The 16,835-nt window shown below is 50.5% G+C and overlaps 1 protein-coding gene across 1 annotated transcript in view; it reads right to left on the reverse strand.

Annotated features, from left to right (window-relative positions):
• The window catches only part of LOC103015173 (L-gulonolactone oxidase), a 29,158-nt gene continuing 12,323 nt past the window's right edge, over positions 1-16,835 (reverse strand). The window contains exons 6-12 of the mRNA XM_007192736.2: positions 16,587-16,772; positions 8,962-9,069; positions 8,033-8,109; positions 4,091-4,240; positions 3,044-3,208; positions 1,426-1,516; positions 1-772 (exon numbers count right to left, since the gene is read on the reverse strand). Of these exons, the coding sequence (XP_007192798.2) occupies positions 644-772; positions 1,426-1,516; positions 3,044-3,208; positions 4,091-4,240; positions 8,033-8,109; positions 8,962-9,069; positions 16,587-16,772 (906 nt within the window). The 3' untranslated portion in view covers positions 1-643. The remainder of the gene's footprint in view (positions 773-1,425; positions 1,517-3,043; positions 3,209-4,090; positions 4,241-8,032; positions 8,110-8,961; positions 9,070-16,586; positions 16,773-16,835) is intronic.

The raw sequence follows: 16,835 nt of genomic DNA on the forward strand, positions 1-16,835 counted from the left end.
GTGAATGAACTCTTGGCCTTTATTAAAAAGGAGGCAAGGAGAGTCCCACTCCCCAAACATCCACTGGAATAGACACACTGCAGATCGGGCTATGGGGGTGGACCCTCTGGAAGAGGGCAGTCCCAGGGCAGGGGGCACGCACCTGAGCATCTGAAAGACCCTCGAGAGTGAAACAAAGCAGAGCACAGCACACACGACCTCTGTGCCCAAACACATGCCAGGGGGACCCCTCCCTGCAAGGGTGGGCGGGGGATCCCTGGAGCTCCGGACACCCAACCAGCGGGTGGAACCTGTGAAACGCTGAATCCTGACCTCTTAGACACAGAACATTTGGGGGCTTCTCTGTCTTCTGGGAAACAGGATGTGGTGATTGCAGGCTTGGGCTAAGAGGATGCGGCTGGAGAGGTAAATGGGGATTTGGTGCTCTTCCTTACATGGGGTTCCTGTGAGGATGAGGGAAGTGGGAGCTGCCCAGATCCAGGCTCCTCACTCTGGGTCAGGGCAGCTGCGGGCACCGTGGCAGAGGGCCTGGGGGAAGAGGTCTTTTCCCCATCAGGCCGGAGGGACACGGAGCCTTCAACCTCATGCGAAGTGGGCCTGGGGGATGGGATGGGGTGGGCTCGACTTGTTTTCTGTTCGAGCTTCAGTAGAACACCTTCTCCAGATACGCATTCAGGAACATCCCCGAGGGGTCCAGCTTTTCTCGGATGGCACAGAACTTCGGAAAGGCAGGATACATTTTCTCAAAGTCCTTCCGGGTGCAGTTGTGGGCCTGAGGAAGCAACCAGATACGACAGGCCTCGTTCCCTGGAAGCGGCATTTCAGCGGGGCTGCAAACAGGCACCCACGTCTGGGTGCCTGCAGGTGTGACGCTCCTATCCCCAGGCACACACAAGCACATACACGCGTGCATTCATTCACACGCACCTATAGTGTAGAGACCCAAAGAGGAGGGAGGAGTTTCTTGGAAAGTAAAGAAGGAAGGTGTTCAAATGCAGCATTAAACTTCCCGTTCCCTTTGCCACCCAGCAGTGTGTCAGTGGAGAGGCTCTGGCCCCAATTCAACTGCTAATTAGTAAGTAAGTCCCGTCACCTCTGACAGACCCCTAGTTTCCTGTCTGTTAAATGGACCCACTGCCTTATCCTGCTCGTAGGGTTTCTATGAGAATTAAATAAAATGAAAGGTGAGGAAGTTTTCTGAAAACTCTGAGAGAATAACAGTCACTGGGCTGTTGGAACATGAATGCAGAGGGAAGATGGGTCTGGTTAGGGTCCTGGAGGCCCTCCTTCCTGTCACTTGCTCAGCCCAAGTTTCCCCACATCTGAGCTTTGGGCGGGCAGGGCAATGGGGAAGAGAGGCGCCCTCTGGTGGAAGCCCCGGCTCACAGCAGCTGTCCAGCTGACACCCGGCATGAAGCATCCTACCTTGGCCCAGTGGGGCCTGCCCCCCACCTTCTTCATGATGGTCTCGTAGGCCAGCCAGTAGTCCAGCCGCGGCACGTCCTTGCCGTAGGGCCTGGCGAGGGGGCAGAAGGAGGTGAGGCCCTGTCCCTGCTTTGCATGGTCCCACCCACTGTTATCAGGCGCCTGGCCTGTGCCGGGCCCAGCACTTGGCTCTGCCCTCAGGACATGGACAGCAGTGACCCAGCACCTTGAGGGCTTCTGCTCAGAAGGATTTGGAAAAGGTGTACATCCTCTTGCATATTTTTAAATTGGCCACTGAAAGTTGTCATGAGTTTAAATAATTTTAAAGATTTGTGTGTGTGTATGTATATATATATATATATATATATATATATATATATATACACACACATACACACATATATATGTATGTATATTTATATACTCATGCAGCTTGAAGATTTCAATTTTAAATCTAAATATTAAAAAATGTAAATTTAAAAAATTTTAACGTAAAGATTACTTTAAGGATATATATATATATATATATATATATATATACACACACAAATCTTAAAAATAAATATTTATATCAGAATCCCCTCATTGATGTATGGAAAGCACAGCCATATAACCTAGTTGGTCAGTCCTGCGAAGTCAGATTTACTGATAGAAAAAATCGAAGTCAGAGCTTTAAAAAATTCAAATGTTATGATGCAGCCCCACGGCAACTTTCTCACTTATGAATTTGCATGCACAGGGATAAGATAGACAGACAGACAGACAGGTGTGGATGAGCCTGGCTGCAAGTTTGTCCCTACATGAAATAAGCCGCCTCTCATTCAGTAAGTGTTTCAGAAACTCTTTTCTGGCTTCGGGGACTCCCGCCAGGACAGCGCCTTCTTGAATTGTCCCTTGGGATCCCTTGAGTTTGGGGGTTTTTACATGCTGGAGAAATACAGCATAATGAGATTCAGGCTGGGAGAGAGTATATTTGTCTTTTGCAAAGTCAGAGAAGGGCTTTTATCAATGGGGGATGGGAAGGAAGGAAGACACGTCTTAAGCAGGAAGTTTTAGAAAAGAGGAGCTTCTTAAACCGTGCATGTCTGTAAGCCTCATACAAGAGATTACTGTGCAACTAATTAGGAAAAAGATAACGCAGTCGTGAGCTTAAGGTATCGGCACAGGGCCTGGTGGAGCCGGTTAAGATGGGCAAATGCATCCAGGCCTGATTCTCTTTTTGGCTGAACTGAAACCTGGCCTCAGAATCCTTCTCGACATAGAGTTCCAGGCTCTTGGAATCACTGACTAGGGCAGGCACATGAGATCGCATAGACTTGTCATTCAGTAATATCAGCTTCACAAATAGTAGCTATGCATATTAACATTAACATTAATATTACATATTCATTAATATTAATGACTGCATTAACATAACATAAGCTAGAAAGGGTGGTTGTAGGAACTCGAAGGAGAGAAAGACGATTTTCTGCGGCCAGGATCAGGGAAGTCTCCCGGGAGAAGGTGGCATTTGAACTGGCCTTGAAAGCTGGGGAAGGAGAGGGGTCCCTTCGAAGCAGGGGGGCAGGGTGGGGGTAGGGAGCCCAGCCCCACCCCGCCCCCTCCGCGAGCTGGTCACCTGTACATGATGATGTTCATGTAGCAGCTGTCGCGCTGGAAGCAGGGGCTCAGCAGGATGTCGTCCCCCCGGGTGAAGCGCACCTCCACGGGGTAGTGGGCCACCACCTTGGGGTGCGCTTCCAGCATGGCCTTCAGCTCCAGCAGGGCCTCCTTGGTCTTCTCTCTGCACTCGGCCCAGGCGGATGGAACCCAGACCTCAGGAAGGGGCCTCCTGAGCTCCCATGAGGCTCTGCACGGCTTCCCAGCCTTGGGGGCCTCGGGGATCCCGGTCCCCAGGAGGCCCCTTCCTCATGGCTGCTCTCAAAGTCCTCCTCACAGAAGAGGAGACCTACCTACTGCTCCCAGCTCAGATCCCAGGGCCCCCACCCAATCGGGGGCTCCCCTTGGGTCTCTGGCCACAGCTGTCCCATGCCCCGGCCTCCTCTTCTTCAGACAGAGTCAGGTCACTCTGATACCAAGATTTCTACTTTCTCTAATAGTCCTGCCCCAAGAGTGTGGTGGTCTCAGCCCCTGAACATGGTAACAGAAGTATCCCTTAAGCCCTGGGCACCAACCCCCCACCCCCACCCTTTTCTTGGAGAGGGACAAAGAGGGGCAATTCAGAGAGAAAGCTGCAGTGATCTGGGCTACAGACCTAGTCTCAGTCCTGAGGGGGCGTGTCCCTCGGGACTGAGATGCAGAGTACCGGCCCCCAGCCTGCTCCATGGACTCTGCCGACCGAGGGACAACGCAGGGGACAGTCTTTCAGAAACACCAGATGCTGGCCAGGAAGCACTATGCTTCAAGCCCAAGCCTGCTGTTACCCGGCCTCATGGCTGGAGAGGAGCTGATGGGGAAAGCGGAAGGGATCCCCTGGCTGGTTTCCCTGAGAGGCACAATGGTGCAAGGGCACTGGATGGGGATTCGGAGCCTCCAGTTTGCCCCCCGCTAATAACAAGTAGAACGGGGAGCCTGGTTGGCAGTGTACGTGCTAGGGCTGTGGGGAGGACCCAAGGGGATCTGTTTGCTGCTGACCCACCCGCAGGCTGGCCCACACAGCCCCTACCTGGGGATGGCCCAGTCCTGCACGTGTTGCTTGAAGCGGCACTCGTAGGTGAAGATCTTGTGGCTGCGGTTGCAGTTTTCCTTCTTCCCATTGAACAGGAGCCAGAAGAAAAAGCGGTTGATCCAGCCCACGAGGCCTGGCAGGAAGGTGCTGGGGGGAAAGGGCATAGGGGCCTGTGATCATCGTATTATCCAGCAGTGAGTGAGTGCTGGCTGTTTGCTGGGCGCTGGGCTGAGTCCTTTACAAACCAGGACTTCATTCTCCACATACTCTGCCATGTACGCTTACCTACAGCCTGGAAATCCCTCCAGGAAACGTGAATATCGCCCTCCATCACTCTCTCCATGGCTGTCCCGTGATCCAGTTATGGATTTTATCTCACATTTTATCCCTCTCTTCCCCTTTAATGACTAGGTTATTTTCAGGGTTTGGGTTTGGTGAAAAACCCAAACTGTGATTAAAAAAAAAAAAACACATAACATAAAATTTACCATCTTAACCATTGTTTAAGTGTACAGTTCAGTAGTGTTAAGTATATTCACATCACTGTGTGGTGCACCTCCAGAATCTTGCAAAACTGAAGCTCTGTCCCCACTAAACAACAGCTCCCCATTGCACCCTCCCTCCAGCCCCTGGCAACCCCCATTCTACTTCCTGTCTCAATGAATTTGACTACTCTGGGTGCCTCATATAAGTGGAATCACACAATATTTGTCCTTTTATGTGTCTGCCTTATTTCACTTAGCATAATGTTTTCAAGATTCATTCACATTGTAGCACGTGTGAGGATTTCCTCCCTTTTTAAGGCTGGATAGTATTCCACTGTATGGACATACCCCATTTTGTTTATCCAGTCATCCATCGGCTACTTGGGTTGCTTCCACCTTTTGGCTGTTGTAAATAATGCTGCTGTGAACACAAGTGTGCAAATATCTCTTTGAAATCGTGCTTTCAATTCTTTCTGATATATACTCAGAAGTGGAATTGCTGGGTCATATGGAAATTCTACTTTTAACTTTTTGAGAAACCTCCATACTGTTTTCCCTAGAGGTTGCACCATTTTACATTCCCACCAACAGTGCACAAGGGTCCAATTTCTCCACATCCTCGCCAAAACCTGTCATTTTCGGTGTAGTACCACCACATGCCACACCATAACAAACGTCTTTGTACTTATATCCTTACCAGATTGTTGGGGCAAAGGGCAGGCAGAGTTTGAATTTCAACAGGTTGCTGCCTGTTTAATTTACATAAGGACTGTAGTAATTCACCCTCCTTCCACACCTGGCCATCCTGGGAGGACTTGATTGTTGTAAGTGGCCAGTGGGGGCCAGTGGCCTAACATGGGGGCTGGGCTTATGGATTCTTGTGTTTGGAAATGAGCTGCCCAAGGAATTGCAAAGGGAAGGCTCTGCGCTTCTTGGGCCATGAAGGAGCTGTCACCTGGCTTTCTGCTCTGGGAAACTCATTCACCAAGTCCCATCCTTCCAAATGTATACTTACACACACACACAGATTAAAGTTCATTTTTTCTGTCTTTATAAAAGAAATAAATTTTCACTGTATATGTGTTGGGAAGCCAAGAAAGCAAAATCAGCCTCCTCCTTGCTTCTCCTTCTCCTGCAGGGTTTAGGAGGGTGAAGGGTACACGCTGCAGGGGTGGGGTCGGGGGGTGAGGAAGGGTAAAAGCTGCAGGGGGTGGGGAGGAAGGGTATGTGCTGCAGGGGTTGGAAGGGGAGGAAGGGTACATGCTGCAGGGGTTGGAAGGGGAAGAGAACGCTGTCTCTCTCAAGGCAGATGCTCTCTGGTGTCCCAGGCCAGCATGGCCGTGGGGAGGCTCCCACCGGCCCCAGGGCACAGGGCTGTTCTCAGCACAGGAGCTGAGCTTGGCCCTGGTCCTAGCTGACCCTCCAGGGATCTGTTCCCGAGAGAGCCTGTCTCTCTGTCCTGGTCAGCCAGGGCCAACACCATCACCCCTACGGTTGACCGCTACTGAACACCTCAAGGACAGGGACCGAGCTTTTCATGAGCATTTCCTACACAAATACTATGAGCCTCCTCTAGGTGCCAGGCGTTGTTTGGGGCTCTGAGGATTGACAGTGACGGGGCAGACAGCATCCCTGCCCTCATGGGGCTACAGTGAGTCTGATCGCAAAGCAGCCATTAAGTCACCAGTTACCCAATCCATTATGTTAGTTTCCATTCCCGCATCCTTGGGCACATAGTTCAGCGAGAGGCCCAGAGCTGCAGGGATGAGGCTGGGTGGATGCAGTTTCCAGAAGACACGAAAAGGGGGGCCACATGGGCTGGGCTCAGAGGTCATGGAGCTCCCTCAAAGCGTCCGCCCTGGCTGGGATGTGTCAACTGTGATTTAGGGCCCAATTTACTTGGATGCTCTCTGGGCCCGGACTCCACAGACACAAGCGCATAAAGCTGCCAGGCTGCTGTGATGGAAGGGGAGAGAAGCTGGCTGGGCATTTTCCACTCTCACCCCCGATCCGTCATCTGATGGAGCGATGGCCTCTAGGCTGGGCTCACCGTCTTTAAAAAGACACCAAAGTCCTCAAGGTAAAAGACTAGACGGCTACATTTGATAAAATTAAATACATCTACACATCATAAAACACCATGAAAGTGAAAGATAAGACACCAACAGGGAGAAGGTGATGCAACACACATAACCAGCAAAGGACTGGTGCTCAAAATACATGTAAATAAAGCTGTACAAAACACTAAGAAAAAAACAACCCAATTTTTTAAAAGAACAAAATACGTACATGGGCACCTCACAGAAGAGAAATCTGAAGGATCAATAAACTGAAAAGCTGGGCAACCTTATTAATAATCAGGGAAATAAGAATTAAAAACCATAATGAGGTACCATTTAACACATAGCACACAAAAATTTAAAAGCCTGACAGGTCCAATTTTGTCCAGCTTATGGAGGACAGAGAATCTTATAGTGCTTGGCAGTTGACTTGGTATTACTACCTAGGAGAACAACTTGATATTATAATACTAGAGATGCTTATACTTGGTGACCCAGGAATTCAACTCATGATTATATACTCAAGACATCAGAAGCAATTTTCCAGAATGCTCACAGGAACGTTGTTTGTAATGGACAAAAAAATTCCTGGAAACAACCCAAATATCCATCAACAAGAGCATGGACAAAAAAATTCCTGGAAACAACCTAAATATCCATCAACAAGAGCATGGATAAATACATTGTGGTAAATGCATACAGTGAAAAATGAGTAATTACAGCTATTCATATCAACATGGAAAAATATCACTATCAAAGCTGAATTACCAATTTTTTATTTCAGGATTCAGAAAACTACAGTATCAATAAAAGCAAGAGAATGATAAGCATAAAGTTTGGGGTGGTGGTTTACCTTTTCGGGGAGATACTGTGATCTGGGAGTTCCACCAAGAGGACTCCAATTTTACTAGTGTTGTCTCACTTCTTAATATGGTAGCAACAACAAGATGTGGGTGCTTACTATATTATTCTTTATATTTTAAATTTGTGCTGCCTATATTATTTACATGTATGAAACATTTCAAAAATCTTTATCTGATGCCATTCCATGTCTTGGCTGGATACAGAGTCACCACTCAAGGCCCCATAAAACCTTCCCCATCACTCATAGTTACATGTTTGGTGGCAGACATGGGGCCTGAGCCTGAGCACAGACTTCAGGCTGTGAAGGAGGTAAGAAACAGGACAATACGAAGCTTCACAACACCTGTGAGCCAGGGAGTGAGGCTTGGGCACTGGTATTTTTTAAAAAGTTCCCCAGGGTTGAAAACCCCTGCTCTGGACCCAGGAGACAGACCCAGTTTGCACAACTAGGTAGGATGTTGTTCTTCTGATGGACCACATCTGCAACAGTATATGGCAGGTGCTGGGAAAAGAGACACTTGCATTCCTACCTGATCCAGAGCAGGAACTCCAGTAAATAGAATCCAACAGCATAGTCCCAAAACCAGTTGGCTGAAGAGGAGGGAGGCTGGGAAGCAGAATTAGTGGTCAGTTTGGGGCCAGAGCTGAGTGTCTCCTTAGAGGGAGATGTGTCCCAGGAGAGGCTGTGTGTGTGTCATGGGGGAAGGGTGACCCACCTGCCAGGACAATTGAAAGCCTCATTTCTTACCGCTGATTCCCATGCCCTATCCCCTCTGTTTCATGCTTTTTTATATGTTCATGTATTCATGTATTTTCACAAGACAAAAATGTGCATCTGTCCCTCCTCTTCAGAGCCCACGAGCCGGGTGTCCAGCAATCATCCTTTATGAACCCTACGCCAGCCCCTTACACACAGCAGGTGTCCTGGCTTTTGCCTGACTTGTTCAATCAACATCATCCTAAGTGATGGTTTTGTTTTCTTCTGCTGAGAAGCAGCTTGTTTGCTAAGGTCACGGTGGGGAGACAAAACCAAGGGTTGCTTCACCTGTAAGGTTGGGGGTGGGAAAGATGGGGGTGCTGGAGGGAAGGTGGGATGTATTAGCTGGCTTCTGAGGTCTAGCCCAGCTTCCTAGGACTCAGCCTATCCTGTCCTGCCCACACCTCTGTCCCCTGTTCCCCTGCCCCACACCTAGATTGTCCCTTGACCTCACCCCTATGCATCCTTCCCCGCAGACACACGGACCCTTACTGGGCCCACCTTCCTCCTTCCTTCCACCCTCTGGCCTTTCGTGCTTCTCTCCTCAGGCTCAGTGGTGCTCACCCTTGCTTTTCCTCTCACCTCTCACGGCTCATCAGCACGATAACAGGTGTCAGGTGCCCTGGGAGCTGGGGGTGGGGGGTGGTGGGGCCGTGTGGGAATGGTGGGCTGTGCATGAGAAGGGGAAGACGCCCCGGCTACCTTGTTGGTGTGGTCCTGGTAGATGGCGCTGACATTCTCGCTGTGTGGGAACCAGAGGAAGCGGAAGTATTCGGATTTTTTCAGGTGGCTGTCCAGGTTGTCAAGAACCTGTCCAAGGCAGGAGGAAGGAGCAGAGATTGTATTGGTCACAGGATGATGGTGGGGCTGCTGGAAGTCAGAGCCCACCATCAAAAGAAAATACCTGAAATTGTCCTAACATTGTCAAATAGCACAGAATGTGTCTTATAAGATGCTGGACATTAAAATGGTCCACTTACAGGTTGACTTCCTTTAGTAACTTAGAGGACAAAAATGACTTCTCATGTGTTCTGGCTTGAATAATTACTATCTATGTAAGTTTGAGCAAGTGCCTCAGTTTCCTTATCTGTAAAATGGGATTAATAACAGTACCTATGTCAGGCTTGTGATGAAGATTAAATGCACTAATGCTTAGAAAGTGTTTAAAGTGGTGTCACAAGCTTGGTGAGCCCTGTACAGGTACAGGCTGCTGCTGCTACTATTACTCTTACATTGTCCTTGTCATCACCTCTTATCCCCACAAGGCCTGACATGTCGAGGGCCCTCAGTAAAATGGACAGGAGAGCCTTGCTCGAATATGGCTCATCATTTGCACACGTGGAAATAACATCGCAGAGCAAATCACGTCTCCTTGACGTCCATCAAGCTGATACAGGACAAGTTCTGAGCCAAAGCAGAGACAGATTTGGGGTTTGATAGGCCGCCGGGAGGTAGGGGAGGAGCACTGGTCTTGGAGTAAGTTCTGGATTCAAGTCCTGGCTCTGCAGCTGCACGACCTTGCAGGAAGCACGACCTCTGAGCCTTGGTTTTCCCACCAGTAACATGTGGGCACTTGTGCAGATGAAATGAGATAACCTACGCTGACGCTTCCGAGTCGAGTGTCTGCCACGTGGCACGTGCCCAGTGGAGAGTCTTGTCTCTGAATGTGAGCAAAGCTGGCACACATTTAGGGCCCCGGCCCTACTCCCCACCCCCCGAGTTCTCAGCTGTGAGTCTCAAGAAGCCCTCTGAGGCCTCTGGGCAGCGTGTCTTCATCTGTAGAACCAAGACATTAATAGTTTTCCTTCCTTCCTTCCTTCCTCCCTTCCTTCCTTCCTTCCTTCCTTCCTTCCTTCCTTCCTTCCTTCCGTCCTTCCTTCCAGGACTGTTGTGAGGACCAAGGGAGTTGATGGATGTGAAAGCAGTTTATAAGCTGTTAAACACAACTTGTGATTTCCACATCTGACCAGGAAGGGAGGTGAAGCCAAGATGAAGCCCTGAGGTGAGCCCACCTAGAACTTCAGTTTGGAGCATCTGGGAGCAGTGGGGGAACTTTAGAGTTCTGGATCCTTGTCATCACTTCAGGGAGGACCCCTAACTTGTTAACCGATGCTTGATGGGGCCTGGGGGTACAGGAATGGGTTGCCTTCCAGTGACCGGGCTGCCAGGCTAACCCTCCCCCAGCCCATGCCAGGCCCCGGCTGTCGGCCACCCTATTGCCTCTCCGCATGTGTCTCTCCAGTCTTCCCTATAATCCGCTCCTGCTGCCAAGGAAGGTGGCTGACTTAGCTGCCTTCTTTGCTCTCACCGGCCCTCTTGCACTAGCCTCATAATTTGCTCCTATTTTCATCTCTCCAGACAACGTCACAGGGAAGCACCCCAAGATGCAGCTCAAAAATCCCCAGCAGCACTCCATTTCCTACGGAATCGAGCCCAAACAGTTCAGCGCTAAGAAGCCTCCTTCTACAGACACTGTCCGGTACCTTCACCACTGGCCACGAGAGACAATGGAGCACCTGGAAAGTGTGGGATCTGAACTGAGATGTATTGTAATTTTAAAGCTCAATGTAAACCCCCCCCCCACCGCCCCAAAGCTCTCTCCTTCCATTCTAAGCAGTTTCTATTTATATCACATCCATCCCAGAAGTATATTACAGGTATTGAAGCATACATCTGTCTCTGAAATTCATCAAGCATCTCCTATAGGTCAGTGACTATTTCATTCATATTTAGTTTCTCCCCGAGGGCAGAGATCAGCAAATTTTTTTCTGTAAAGGGCCAGATAGTAAATATTTTAGGCTTTACCGTCTCTGTTGCAACTATACAACTCTACCATGGTAGCGTGAAAGCAGACACAGAGGATACATTAACAAGGAGCGTGGCTGTGTGCCAATAAAACTTTATTTACAAAAGCAGGCAGTAAGCCAGCTCTTCCCTGTGGGCCGTAGTTTCCCAACCCCTTGCCCTAGAGCTGCTGGCATAGCTCCTTGGACACAATAAATGCGGGAGGGCCCTATGATTCCTTATTTGAAGAAGAGGGCCTTTTCTCCTGGGCTATAGACCTGGGAAAAGTTCAGGAAGAAACTCCAGAACCCTGTTACTATCACTTCCCTCCTGACTGGGTGGTGGACACATGACCCATCACCTCCGGGCAGAGCTGATTTTCTCCTGGGAGAGCAGGGAACACAGTCTGGGGCTTGGATGGAGGATGGGGCTAGGACACGAGAGAGCAGAAAATCCCCCATTTCCTCATGTCCCAGCATCCAAGGCCATCCTATATCGCCCAGAATCTTAGCAGTAAATGTAGTGGCGCCCCTTTCTCAGCTCTGGTGACTGAGAGATGCGTGCCCAGATTTCCACCCCGAATGGAGTGATGAGAGCCACTCTCACATCACATTTTGTGCCTCTCTCCTGACATCTGTCATTTCTTTTCCTCCCTGAATTAGAGGGACAAGGCATATCCTTTTCCCCGACGCTAAACTCTAAGCTCCTGGAGGCATGCCCCACGCACGCTCCAGCTCTGTACCCTCTGTGGTCCCTAACTTAGCACCGAGTGTTGGCTGAAGGATGGAACTGCCCCCAGCCCCATCCCATTGTGAGCTTAACCCTCTCCCTTCAGGGCCTACAAACAATCCCATCTGGAGGAGGAGGGTCCCTAGGATCATGGATTTCCTCGGTCTGACTTGTGGTTCCTGGGAGCATCATCAAAGGGGTTTGGGCCCCAGAGGAGCGTCTTCCTTGGCATGTTATTGGCATGAAGGGCTCTAGAGGATTCATTCCCCCCAAATTAGTGCCACTACTGAGTTGGTTCTTGGGACGTGGTTACCAGGCTCAAGAGCAGAAGCTGAGAGCTCCATGTCCCGTGGCTGGGGGCTACCCAGTCACCAGCGAACGAGCACCCAAGATAGTGGCAGGCATTGGGACGCTGCTGACAAGGCTGGTGTGTCCCTGGGACCGAACCTGCTTCCCAGAGCGTAGCGGGAGTGGGTGATGCAGGCAGCCAGCTGTACTCCTCACGTCTCATTATGGTTTGCATGGCATAAAGGGCAAAAGGTTGACAGCGATTTCCAAAATCCTCATGTCTTCTCACTGGCTGTGATTTCATACCAATCAGACTGCAAAGAGTCAGAAATGCTGAGACTGTCATAAAAAGCCATGAAACCTGCCCTTTTCCTGGCCTCACTGCCCAGAAGCCCTGATTCCGAACTCCCCCTTCCCCTCATATGGCTTTGAGCAACCTTCAGAAACCGTGTTGAGATGTAGTTAAGAACATCCTTCATGGGAAGCACGGAATTGCATCTGAGATGGACCACACACAGCATGGGTGGGAGGAGATGCGGAAAATCCCAGAAAGGGATGGATTTTCAATAAATTCTTGACCAACTGACCTTGAGTTACCTGGTATTGAGGTCTGTATTTTGTGGACCCTGGGGAGGTAAAAAGACCTCAGATAACATCCCTGCTCTCCAGAAACTGACCACTGAGCAGGAAGGAGGAGGGGAAAAAAAATGTTAAGAGGCTCATGAGCAAATTAGGGCAACCAGCATGTGTGGCCTGGAAAGTGCAGTGTAGATTCAGAGTCTAGAATCTACCCACAGAGCAGGTACCAGTAGGTAGTATTCTCTTCGAATAAAGCCAGAGAGAGGATGGACTGAGGGTCCCTCTCTCGGAGGCTATAAAGGGCCGAGGACTCAAGTGCTGTGTGTCCTTGAGTCCTGACAGCAGCCCCGTGGGGGCAGTGGTGCTCTTATCCCCACTGTATCGGTGAGGAATCCAAGCCGGGGCTGGGGGAGGGAGGAATTGTGCAAAGTCACAGCGGGTCAGTGGAGAGGGCGGTCTGACTCAGAGAGGTGTCACAGGCTCTACACTGCACCCTCCCGGTGGCTTTCCTGGGACTCTTCCAGAACTCAGGCTGGAAGCCCCAAGATAGATACACGTGCTGGATGGGAGGAAGGGAATAGGAAAGGAAAGGAAAGACATACAAGGGAAGAAAAATGGCCAAGAAGCTGAATCTTCAAACCCGACTTTACATGCAGGAAGCCATTGTCATAGTCCTTTGTCCTGGCTTCTGTCCTCTCCTCCCATGCCCTCCTGTGGCTCACGACCAGCCCACCTGGAGGGCTTGGCCATCAGGGAGCCCACCCTCGTCTAGAGGGGACATGAGGCTGGGGGGCTGTGTGCATCTTGGAGCAGCTGCTACTTAGAGGCAAACGCTCGGGGCAGCATGGTCTGCAGCCCCAGGGGAGTTGGGACAGCTTCCTAGACACCTGGATGGCAAGAAACTGGGAGCCGATATCAACGTATGAACCCAGTAAGGTTTACTGCCTTCCTGTCGGTTCTCAGGAACCTGCGTGCTCCTGGAAGTGAGGTCCCATTATTTTTCCTTTTGGATTAGAAGGAAAACCTCCAGGCAACTCAAGAGTGAGGAGAATCTGCTCTAGTGATGGTTTTCTGATTGATCCTCTTTCCTTCCTCTATGGGCTGTTTCCTCCTAGGGAAGCAGCCTGGGTCTCGCATCCCACCTCCATCTTACTCTTCTTCCCAAGCATTCCCAGCCCCTTGAAGGGGCCCCTTAAAGGCTGCTCTGAGTGGAGAGAGGGCAAAAGTGAATTGAATGTGGGGCAATTGACTGTACATACTGCTGGCAGTAAATGCCAGGGTTGTAAATGCCACCCACCCTCTGCGCAGTCCTTATCTGTGGCCGGCGACTGGGGGCAGGGAAGGCTGTCCGTGGGTGTCATGGATGCTGATGACGGGCCCGACAGAGACCTAAGCTGGGTGTATGACGCGGGGCGGAATAGCAGCAGGAGCCGCTAGTGGGGATGGAGAGAATCCACGGAGGACCTGCTGACTCATGGAAGAGGGGGAGAAGCAGGAGCTAGCCCTTTGAGGCCTTGCAGGATGCGCTGGGGTCACAGGGGAAGGACGGGGGCCTTCCCACCAGGGTTCATGCCCCTCCTTGGGGATAAGGGCCGAGAACGTCACCAGATGCTCCAGGGGAAAGAAAGAATAACGTAAGAGAGGACCCTCTGTCTCCAGGGTTGGGTGACGAGGTGCGGGCACAGTTTTGTATCGAAGTGTTGCACTGGTTTACAGAACGTCTGCACTGAAAAGGACCTCGGGGTTCACCTAATCGGACCCCACTTTTAAAAGACAAAGAAACCGGGGCTCCAGAAGTTTGAAGGACTTGGTCAAGGTCACACAGAGTGAGCTGCACAGTCAGGCTTGGGGCCCTGCCTGCTTCCCCAGAGTCCTTACAATATACTCGTTGAGTGTTACTGATGTGTAATTGTGTGTGTGTGTGTGCGTGTGTGTGTGCGTGTGCGCCCGGGGGCCAGTCCTACTTGCAAAGAGGAAGCAATCTCTTTATCTCTGGGTCAAAGTATTCAGCTTCGAAATGAACAAGTTCTGACCTAAGTGAGAGGCAGGAAAATGGATTCAACAACTCAGCACGTTACAGCCCCTTTCTGGTTGAAGGTGGTCTCTGCCCAGCTCCCTTCTTTGCCTGAGATGCCCACCCACCCTTTAACCTGTCCATTGCTCCACTGAGACCATTCTCACCGAGGTCAGCGACAGTCTCGGGATGACCAGACCCTCGTGTCGATCCCTGATTCCCCACAGCGTTGGACTCTTGGCTGCTCTGTCCTGGGCACTAAGCAGTAAGGCTTCCTTCTCTCCTCAACCAGACCCTCTCTCCGTGGGTGACCTCATCCTCTGCCATGGTCAATCACCCAGGGGTTTGTTGATCTCTGCTTTGGGCTGAAATGCATCTACCCCAAATTCATATATTGAAGCCCTCATCCTCAGAATGTGACTATATTTGAAGCTAGGGCCTGCTTGGAGTGAACAAGAGGCCTAGATCTGCCCCTTAACGCCGGTCTGGGGAGGCAGACTGGAGGTGGCCCCGGAGAGCTCAGAGTCTGGGGTGGGTCCAGGCAGTCGTATGCACCAGCCCCGCCCTCATGGGGCTCCCCGGCTTAGCCATGCACCGTCACTGCCAAACAACTCCTTCCTGGGCCAAAGCATCAGGCAGCTCATTTGCCAAGACTGGTCCGTGCGGGCTCAGCACTGGTACCCTAGGGATCAGTGCCACGTCCCCTACGGCATCCCCGGAATCACTTTCTCAGCCACCAACTGGGACTAAAGCTTCTGGGGTTAAAGTTTCACCAACCACCATACCTCTGAGTAAAGGGTCTTCTGGATCTAAATCCTTTGCCTTGAGGTTTTAATGCATTAGAAATTCCAATGGTAAGGATTTTTAGACCAGATTCTAGGTAACAATGTTTTCCATTTGTCACTGACTAGGTACCATGGGGAACATGTTTTAATACTGAACTAGACACTTTGCAGGTGTTATCTGATTTAATCCTCAGATTCAATACTTTAAGGTAGACATGATTTATTTTGCTTTTAGATGAGGAAACTGAGGCTCAGCAAGGTTAAATGGCTGGCTCAGGGTCACAGCTTGGAAGTGGTACTGCCAGCATTCAAGGCCAGATCAATTTGATCCCCAATCCCACCATAACCATGTGGGGCCAGTAGTGCTTGCATCACTGCCTACTCCATCTGCACAGAGGGTCTACCTGTATTGAATGGTGAGGTGATTATGGAGGAACTCAAAGGCCAAGGAACTTGGAACCATAGATTTGAGTCCTATAGCTTAGTGATTACCAGGGATAGATCCATGCTTGCCAGGCTTTTCAGGCCAAGGACTTGGAACCATAGATTTGAGTCCTATAGCTTAGTGATTACCAGGGATAGATCCATGCTTGCCAGGCATTTCAGGCCTATTCCATGCTACCCATCCATCCATCCAGTCATCCATCTCATTCATCCATCCATCCATCATCCATCCATCCATCCATAATCCATTCATCCATCCATTCATTCACGCATCCATCCATCCATCATCCATCCATGTATCCATTCCTCCATCCATCCATAATCCATTCATCCATCTATTCATTCATGCATCCATCCATCCATCCATCCATCATCCATCCATGTATCCATTTATCCATCCAGCCATCCATGTATCCATGTATCCATCCATCCATCCATCCAGCTAGCCAACATGGGTTTTTATTCATTCAAAAAAACACTGCTATCAATCAGAAGCTATCCTTTCTGCCCCCCATCATCCAGTTCCTCTGAGCTCCCCTGACCTGCTCACAAAGGGATACTGCTACAGTAACCTAGGGCCAGCGAAGGTCTGGTGAGGTCAGCCCACTGCCCCATTCAGGGGGCCTACAGAGCCACGGGGGCTCTCAGTGGAGCATGACTTATTAATGCCCTCCATTTATTTTCTGATGAAGGAGAGACAGTACCTCTGTCAAGGTCGAGGGGAAGGCAGTCTCCTGCAAGTAGAACTGGGGCACGCACTGCAGGGTGATGGTGAGGAGGACTCCGAGGCAGCCCAGGTGCACCCGTGCCGCCTGGAACACCTCCGCGTTGCTGGACTCGGAGCACTCGAGAATGGTCCCGTCGGCCGTCAGGAGGGTCAGCGCCACCACCTGGCAGTGGGAGACGAGCCACGTTTCAGAACCCCTAGACTTTGCGTGAAGCCCTCACTTCCT

This window comes from Balaenoptera acutorostrata, chromosome 6 (genome assembly GCF_949987535.1).
Source record: "Balaenoptera acutorostrata chromosome 6, mBalAcu1.1, whole genome shotgun sequence".
Taxonomy (NCBI): Eukaryota; Metazoa; Chordata; class Mammalia; order Artiodactyla; family Balaenopteridae; genus Balaenoptera; species Balaenoptera acutorostrata.